We start from the raw sequence: 8914 nt of genomic DNA on the forward strand, positions 1-8914 counted from the left end.
AGTGCATAGAAATTAAACTCTTAAACAAATCACTATGTTTGTGAAACTATTGTGTTACACTTTTAATTAATGTTAAATTAGTCTCTAATATTATAAACAGGTTTCATTTTAGTTTCATTTTGTAAGTGATGTTTAATGACGGTTAAAAACAACCAGTAATTATAAAAATTATTGTCACTTCATTTTTCATCGAGAGACTAAAATGAAACTCACTTATAAAATCAGGGACTGATAATCATTATCTTTTTTTTTGTTAAAAGGTGGGGCGAGGCCCCAAAAAGAAAAGCTAACTAGGAGCCAAAGAAAGGGATAGGGAACAAACTCCCAGCCATCCTAAACAAGCAAACTATGACATTCTCTAAACGGAGAATCTACAAGGTGGGTACCGAAAGGGAAGCGGCGACCAATATGCAGCATGTAAGGGAAAGTATAACTAATAATTTATTAGTAATATGCTTAAGAAGAATGAAACATAAACCACTTAAACTAATCGTCATTTCGCAATTTCTACTTAAAAGTAGCGTAAATATTTTTCAAATGCATAAAACTTTAACAAATAACTCAATCTAAAAATTGATGTAATTTTTCTGTTTGCGAGAATGAAAATCCTTCTGCACTAAGCCATTTAGAATTTAGATCATCAAGTCTTGGGGCCTTGAAGTCTCCATGGTTAAAAATAGTCTCCTTAATCTCCTTTCTAGTAACAGATAGGGTGAGACAGTGTTCAGCTCAGAGGAAACCAAACTGGGCATATAAAATAAACATTCTGCCAAGTCATGGGTTTTAGATTTGGAGTACACCTCACTAAAGTGATATAGGACCAGATCATGAATTTTCTCCTGCTCTTCCACCCAAGAGCAAGTATTATCCTTGATTCTTTCTAGCTTGTTTCTATCTCTCATTTGGACAGTTAAAGCATAAAAAATAGTATTCTTATTCCCCATTTGAGCTACTTAACTCTTCATCTTTGGCTCCAGTAAATCTCTTCCTACCTCCATAATTCTATAATTTTAGCTTGTTGTCTTCTTATTTGGTAATTTAGACTTCTCTCTCAACACTCCTTATATGGATAGCAGAGCAGTCTCTTACATTTCAGAGTCAGGGTCTTTTCAAAACCTTTTGTCAGTTGTACCTCACATATCATCCCCATGGTCTTTGTTATATAGGTATTTAATTTTGAGAAATTCTACACAGTATTTAATTTTGTGACTAATGTAGCACCCTGTAGTTCTTCAAGCTTAGCATTGCTCAACCATAGTGTCTTCTTGAGCAATCTCCTTAGGCTTTGTTTGTGAGCTTTTAGGGGAGGTTAGAGGAAGACTTTGAGGGAAAGGTGAGGGGAGGCCAAGGGAGAGGGCCGTATGCCCTTCCCCTATTTATACTTTTAAGTCTAGAAGCGCCCAATTTGGAGGAACTAAAAAATATAACTAAGGAATTTGGAGGATTATTAGAAATACCTCAAACGCTTCCCCTAATTAAAATCTCCCAAACAAAGGAGGCTTCTCATAACATGACCGCCAACTCCAAAACCAGCCCAATTTTCATAACATTTCGGAGAAGTATCATGAGTGGAAACTGGTGATACAATTTCTGATAAGTACAAATTCATACAAATCTCAAGAATTACTTGCTGCAGTTCGCACATACGTGTTGAATCTCTTCACCCTGCTCTACTATTACAAGCTTATCCTAAATTCTTAATGTTCTTAATTCCAAAATCAAAACTTTCTACTCAACCAATATGCAGAAATAAATGTCCTACAGAGCACAGTGGCACAAGTGGAAAATAATTCGTGGGGCTTGCAACACAAAGAAGATAACAAGGTCATGATTTTCATTCCTTGAAGTCATCTTTGTCATCAATGGGAATTGGACTGTTCCTCCAGAACACAGCTAGAGCGCTTCCCCCAAGCTGCATGATCACAATGAAAAGTAGTTGCAGTTAAGTTCCCAAACCCATGTAACAATAAATGAACAAAACCAAACAGTCTTAGAGAGCATGAGAATATCCTATCTTACCGCCATGCAGACAACACTAACAGCAGAAGGAACAGCTACAAGGGGGTTTGTAAAGTGCTTCTGAGCAAGCAAGAATCCAAGTGCAGAGCTCTGCAGTTTCAAAAACAAAGTTCATTAAAATGACATAGCATAAAACATTACTAGGAGGAGATATATTTATTTTTAATGAGAGCTATGCAACATAGGGGATGTATCATATGAGAAAAGTGTTTTTATGTGAGAAAATAAGAATAAATCGTGACCGTTAGATCTAATCAGGAATGGTCACATGACTTCATGTTTTAATCTTGACCATTCATGATCAGATCTAGCGGTCACGATTTATTCTTATTTTCTCACATAAGAACACCTTTCTCATATGATACATCCTAGTACAAATATAAGCATCCATTTAAAATATAAACATGTATCACTGTTACTGATCATCCCTTCATCAGAAACACACTTCAATATGATGTTACATTACTAATCTATTAATCTAATGTTATTTCTTTTTCTCTTCTTGAGCACCACACCACACGATATCTAGATAATTTGCTTGTGTGTTCTCTGATGTTTATTTTCTGCAATTTGATAGCAATAAACACAAAGAAACACCGGCAGTATATTCAATTGGTATAAGAGCCCATATCCCTTCTACATAATTGAAAGGCATCAGGAATGAAATCCTTTCACAGCTCATTTCTATTAGTTATGAACAAATGTAGTTTTCCATGTGCAAAAATGCCAGCTCCAGCTGATTCTTAAAAAATTTCAGGCATGAATGTATCCAGCCCAATTAAATATTTTAAAAAAGCGAACAATGGAATATAGTTATGAAGAAGAGCTTTACCTGCATCCCACACTCAATAGATATTGTCCGGGATGTAGATTCACCAAATGACAATTTTGACATCCAATAACCAATGGCGAATGCAGCAGCATGTAGGGCCATGACTGGTAATATTAATTGCGCTCCTTGAGTTTTTAAGACTTCTGCGACTTGCCCAATCTGAAATGTTCACAGCACACCAATTACATGGAAAACAAGAAAGAGAAGTGATAATTATAATGAAGTAAATTGCTAGCTATCAGGGATTAATGCTGGCGAAATTCATATTCAAGAATACAGTCAACTTACTGGGCTTGCACAAAGGAGAGTGGTCAAGATAACTCCTATCAAAGGAGTAACTGTGATTATCTTTGAGGTGAACTTGGGGAAAAACTCATTTAACAGAACTGCCAGACAAAGCAAGAACATTTTAAAATCATCCTAAAATATTTATGAACCAAGCATTACACATAGTGTAGAGTGTAGACACGTAACAGTCGAGCTAATGTATAGATTTTGTTATTTTAAAGTGCAGGTTGCACTTAAAGAGTAAAGTGCGGCATTACAACAGTTAGAATTTTAATAACTTTGTAACTTGTGATACAAGTGCATGTCTTTAATCATAATATCAATCATTGATTGAAAAATCAACTGTTGTAATATCGTACTTTACCCTCTGAAGTGTACCCCGCATTTTAGAGGAGCCAAAGTAAACACAAATAAATTGAAAGATCAATCTCTTACCTCCCACAATTGTTGGGACTAAAACAACCTGAAAGGTGCTAATTGCTAGACCCTGAAAAAAGAAAGAATATCAGTTCCATTCCATGACTGAAAAACTAAAATAACAAATACATGATGGGGATTTGGGATAGAAAAATGTGAAAATCTCGGTATAGACAGAACAGAGAGTATGTAATAAAGAAAGACAAAGTATCCTGTCCAGAATCCAGCATCTATGTTTACTTTTTCACTTATTAGGAGAAAGTATGAATCGTATTTCTGGTGTCAACTACTACTGCTTTTTTTTTTTCCTGTTTAGGAACAGGTTTTCAATATGAGGCTTGTATGGCATCATTTAATGAGAAGTTCTTTTAAAATCCCTTTGATTCCAAAAAGTAGGCAAGTCACAACTTACAGCAGCATCAACTGGAACAAGTTGACCAGCTAGAAGTTTTGTAAGGAGTGGAGTCATAATAATGGCTCCAATAGTTGAACACCTGCAGAATGGTAAATAACATTTTTAAATATCTCTGGAAACCTATTTTCTGAACACCACAAATCTCTTAGCATTAATATATACAACATAAATTCAGTACTTATATTCTATAAATACAAATGAAAAGGTAATAATAACTTCAAGATATAACAAGGCACAGTTGCAACCATGTTACACATTTAGTGATCGCAATTTTTTTAATATCATTCAGCTCTGCGGGTTTCAAGATGGAATTTACATTGCATTGTTTTGCATTTAGAAATGTCGGCATGCAGCTTCAGGTTTCTATCAGACGTATACAGTACAAAAGAATTAAGTGTGTGTTTATTGCGGGGTCAAAATGTTTGTTTCGGAGTTCACCGATTTGGATTGGATCAATTTTAAGAGGAAAAAATCATCATCTGAGTATCTGACTAAATCGGCCAATCCCATCATTTTTTTATCACCCAATCTATTTGATTCAAAATACATATAAGATCCAATTCAGTATAAAGCGGTAAGGACTGGATCAGATTTTAATTTTTGTTTTGTTTTAATTTTATGAACAGTAAATAATTCTAAAATACATATTAAATACAACAAAACTAATGTATTAAACGTGTCATTCCGTAATCCCATTGCTACAATTGATCTTACATTCAGACTACTAAAAGAGAACCTAACGTATCATTCCGTAAGCCCATTGCTACAACCTGAAATTAATAGTTTAATACAATTGATCTTACATTCAGACTACTAAAAGAGAGCCTAACATATCATTCCTCAAGCCCATTGAGACAACCCTGAAATTAATATAATTGATCTTACATTCAGACTACTAAAAGAGAACCTACAAAATGTAGCAACCAGCATTTCTAATTCTGTCACAAATTAATTTGTTTGCTTATGTTGTAATTTTGTTGACAATATCTCACTGTTACATCTCTTAAACACATTCTTTATTAAAACTTCTTATTTAATACAAAACGTAAAATTATATAATACAAGGAAATCGCAAGACACAATAATAAATTTCAAACTAATCTATAATTTGGCATAAATAAATTAAAATTAACGTTCTTTAACATGTAATTTGTTTGCAATTTGGCAACAATGTCACGAGGCTCTATTTGGTGCAAGATGTAAATCCAAAAGCTTCCATTTCTCAAAACAATTAAGTAGTAACAATTTCGAACATAACTCTAAAAGGATAGGATAATTAGCAATGCTTCAATGCAACCAATGATTCTAGATTACCAACATGATATTAATATTTAACCAAATAAAAGTAATCTTTTTAACTTAAATGACAAAATTTAAATATTGGAAGAGAGATAGGAGCCAAAGCAGAGGCCAAAACAATGCAACTGACAAATGCAAGAAGCAATGCTGATAGAAACAGTTAATATGAGCAGAGATATAAAACTTAAACCATGATCACAGAGGGAAAAAGGTAAAACATAACATACAACGACAAAAAAGGGAATGCATGCTAATCATACGTGGTCATAAGAACAGAGAGTGCAACGTTTCCCTTGGATATGTAAGTTGCAACATTTGATGCCTGACCTCCAGGACAACATGAGACCAGAATAAGACCAGTTGCAAGAGGAGCCGAAAGTTTTAGAGTCTGGGAATCAGAGATTGATGTTAGAAGATTTAGCAGAATACAGATTCTTATGGTTGCTGATACACTAGCTATAAAATACCAATCTTACACACTTTAGTTTCTAAAAGAGAACAACAATAACTGGACTAATTAATAGCAGTGAAGGAACATTAATAAGCATTCAGATAGTCTCTTTAACCAGTAACAAAAAAAAATTGCAGATCCCAAAATTGGCCTCAATAATAAAGAGTTATACTAATTCCTACACCCATTACCCATGTAACCATGATTTCTTATATCTTAAGAAGGATACTAAATTGAAAGGGATGCCCTGATAACCACATGCATAAAATCCTTAGCTCTATAACTATGCCTAAAAGTATCTGCCACTCCTTGCTAGGTTCTACAACATTTTCCTTCAATGAAAATACATCTGCAGATTCATTTAAGGATAAAAAACTAGACATCAATTCGTATTATACTCTCTTTATATTAACATCTACAGAACCTGTACATTTATCTAAAAACTCACTGATTCTTAGGTACATAAATTCACTCCTGTCATGGAAGGCAAATAACTTTCTAATCTAGCGGAGAGAAGGTAGGAATAAACTTTATCAAAGATGCAAAATAGCTAGGAAGTGTAGTCTAAACATCAAAATTACCCACAAATAGTACAGAATTTCATGGATGATCCTATTCCTGAACCTAAAGCGTAGGAAATGGAATACCTCTTAGCTTAGTATCAATGAAAACAGAATTAGGGGATTGAACAACCAACCATGGCCAATATCTTCATTTTAAGGGTAAGATATCTTTCATTTCTTAGATTTAACAATTGTTACCGGATATACAAAAAACAAGGACAAAACTTACCTACTGCTCCATGGGTGTTTTTTGTGCTCTTGGCCAATAAAAAACCCAATTACCCACTTTCTTGGTATTTATTACCGTGTTAATTTCCAAATTTTCATCTATGTGTCATGTTGTGATTAGAGAACAGCAAAAACAGCATGTAGGGAACTCTATCTAAGTCTTGCCCTAAAAACAAAATGAGATCAGAATATTCAACCAACCAATACCTTGAAAATATTTTTGACAAAAATCTTAGGAGGTAATATGAAAAATAAGAGAGCACAACACATTTCAAGAACTAATTTGAATAAAGCAAAGATAGTGAAGCATGACAGTTCCCAAATAATAAAAAAACAAAAAAAAATTACCAGTGAAATGAAAAAGCCTAGCACGGGCTTAATTAAATATTGTGCAAGAAACCCTACACCCACCTGCAAAAACAAAATAAATAATATTTAAAATGAGAAACAAAAACAGAGAAAAAAAATCAATTATTGTCACTTACAGTCCACGGATTTCGCATACATCGTCTGAAATCCTCAAATGTCAATGTCAGGCCCATAGACAGCATGAGGAAACCCAAGCCAAGAGTGAAAAGGTCTGTCTCCAACCAAGTTACCTGGAATAAAGCCACAACATCACAGCATTTAATCAACTGTATTTCCACTAAACCATATTACGTAGCTGAAGAGACAGAGTCATTACAGCAGATGGCTTGTAAATGCCGACAAGAGCCCCCAAGATGACCTGAACATGTAAGTCAGCCAATTTTTAAACTACTGAGCAAGTAATAAGAAAAATTTGAGATGCTAGATTGAAGAAGAAAAGCCTTAGACTTACCCACAAAGGAAAAAGAGTAGTTAAGGTTTCAATCACTTTCTCATACTGGCTTAGCTCCCCAGAACTTCCAGGAACATCCCCGGAGAGGTCTGTTGTAGCCTTGCACAATATTTGTGAATTCCTAATCAAAGCAATGAATAAGACATTGGCAACATAAATCAAGAATGTGAGATCAAGGCAATGATTACAAATATTATTTTAAAATTTTAGAATTGGCTAAAATCACTACATACAGTGGTGTTTTAGCCTATTCCACTTTTTTTTATTTCACTTGTTCCTACTTTAAAACAGATTCAAGAACATTTTACCTAAGGCAAAAATCTTAACTTGCAGACAAATTCAATCAAATACATGTGCAAGAACAGACAATTAAAATGCAGGAGCTTAACAAATTCCCATATTTCTTAAACTTTTGATCGCAAACCTCTTTCCATTCAATAATGCCAAACAGAAGCTCTTGCAAGCTACCTCAGATGATAGCCGTAAAGTTTTACTTTTTTACCAATTTTTTTAAGTATTTCATAAACAAGTTCTTAGTTCTAATAGCCTGCATGTGGCAGCATTGATTCCATTTCCTCAAAAATCCCTTCTCAGAAATCAATTATTCAAAATTATGAACTCATTGGCAGTTCCATCTTCATGATTCTCTAACTGCACTCAATTGGGTTTGCCACTAGTTCTATAGCTACATTAGCACTGAGAGTACCAAAATCAAAGCTTGGTTTCAAAATGTTACCTTTTAGGCTTTAGATTCACTAAGGGACTTCTCGCAGCAGCAAAAACAGGACCCCGCAACTCGCTTCGAATTGCACAACTTCTTCCATTCTCATGCAGAGAAACCCCACCCCTTACATCTGAAACACATCAAATTGAATACAAATTACCAAACTTTCAGTAAAATCAAGAATACCCATCTTGCATTTCCAAAAGCTAAGCTAAGAAACAAACCCAGTAAGCAAGAATTATGCATAAAAACATGGATCAAAGTTCAGACATACCCAGATGCGTGTTGTGAAAATTCTTCCGAAGTAGAGTGCAGGAGCTTGGTTGGAGCATCGCATTGTTCAGTCCTCCTACCCTGTGGTCTCTGAGAATGGTTCTGGCCATGGAAGAAGCCATGGATTGGAAAACAGGGTAGGGATCGGGGTTTTGGGTTTAGAGAGTAGATTCAGGTTGAGAGTGAAGTGATGAAGTTGGAAATCTAGTCGCCAATGAGAATGACTCGTTTGGGATTATGTATGGAGATTGTCGTGGAAACCGATGGTCCACAAACTCCTCTGTCGTCCTCCTATCCATATGTATATGTTTGAGAGGGGAGGGGTCAAGGGGGTAATATTCACAAGTATATTCAAATTCACCAATCAAAGTAGCCTCAAAAATAAGATGAAAACTTAGATACATTTATTTGTGTAGGGTTGATACTTTTGCCTAATAAAAAGTTGAGTTGCCTTTGTCCACCTTACACATCGAAAAGAGAAATGACACTCTTTAGAAATTGATCCATAGATCTCCCTCGCACAACTCATATGTCAGCTAACTCTCACCACTTAAGCTAATAAGGCATAAAGATAAAACTTTGTTA

At 34.8% G+C, this 8914-nt stretch overlaps 1 protein-coding gene across 1 annotated transcript; it reads right to left on the reverse strand.

Annotated features, from left to right (window-relative positions):
- Positions 1–1522: 1522 nt before the first annotated feature.
- LOC130710665 (sodium/pyruvate cotransporter BASS2, chloroplastic) lies at positions 1523–8622 on the reverse strand. Its single transcript, XM_057560006.1, has 13 exons — positions 8331–8622; positions 8069–8186; positions 7333–7453; positions 7198–7239; positions 6998–7111; positions 6861–6923; positions 5531–5658; positions 3969–4050; positions 3575–3626; positions 3140–3237; positions 2852–3010; positions 2020–2109; positions 1523–1912 (listed from the first exon to the last, which is right to left on the reverse strand). Exons 1-13 carry the CDS (start codon positions 8449–8451, stop codon positions 1835–1837), a joined length of 1266 nt encoding a protein of 421 aa, XP_057415989.1. The 5' UTR covers positions 8452–8622; the 3' UTR covers positions 1523–1834.
- Positions 8623–8914: the final 292 nt, after the last annotated feature.

Source organism: Lotus japonicus, chromosome 4 (assembly GCF_012489685.1).
Source record: "Lotus japonicus ecotype B-129 chromosome 4, LjGifu_v1.2".
NCBI classification, from domain to species: domain Eukaryota; kingdom Viridiplantae; phylum Streptophyta; class Magnoliopsida; order Fabales; family Fabaceae; genus Lotus; species Lotus japonicus.

What these genes read in the sequence shown, in the direction of transcription:
- LOC130710665 (XM_057560006.1), bottom strand. Translation starts at nt 8,451, where the DNA reads ATGGCTTCTTCCATGGCCAGAACCATTCTCAGAGACCACAGGGTAGGA. An exon ending in CTCTCTGTTCTTATGACCAC is followed by an intron (nt 4,051 to 5,530) that starts GTATGATTAGCA and finishes ACCATTCTGCAG; the next exon opens with GTGTTCAACTATTGGAGCCA. An exon ending in TTGTTCCAGTTGATGCTGCT is followed by an intron (nt 3,627 to 3,968) that starts GTAAGTTGTGAC and finishes TTCTTTTTTCAG; the next exon opens with GGTCTAGCAATTAGCACCTT.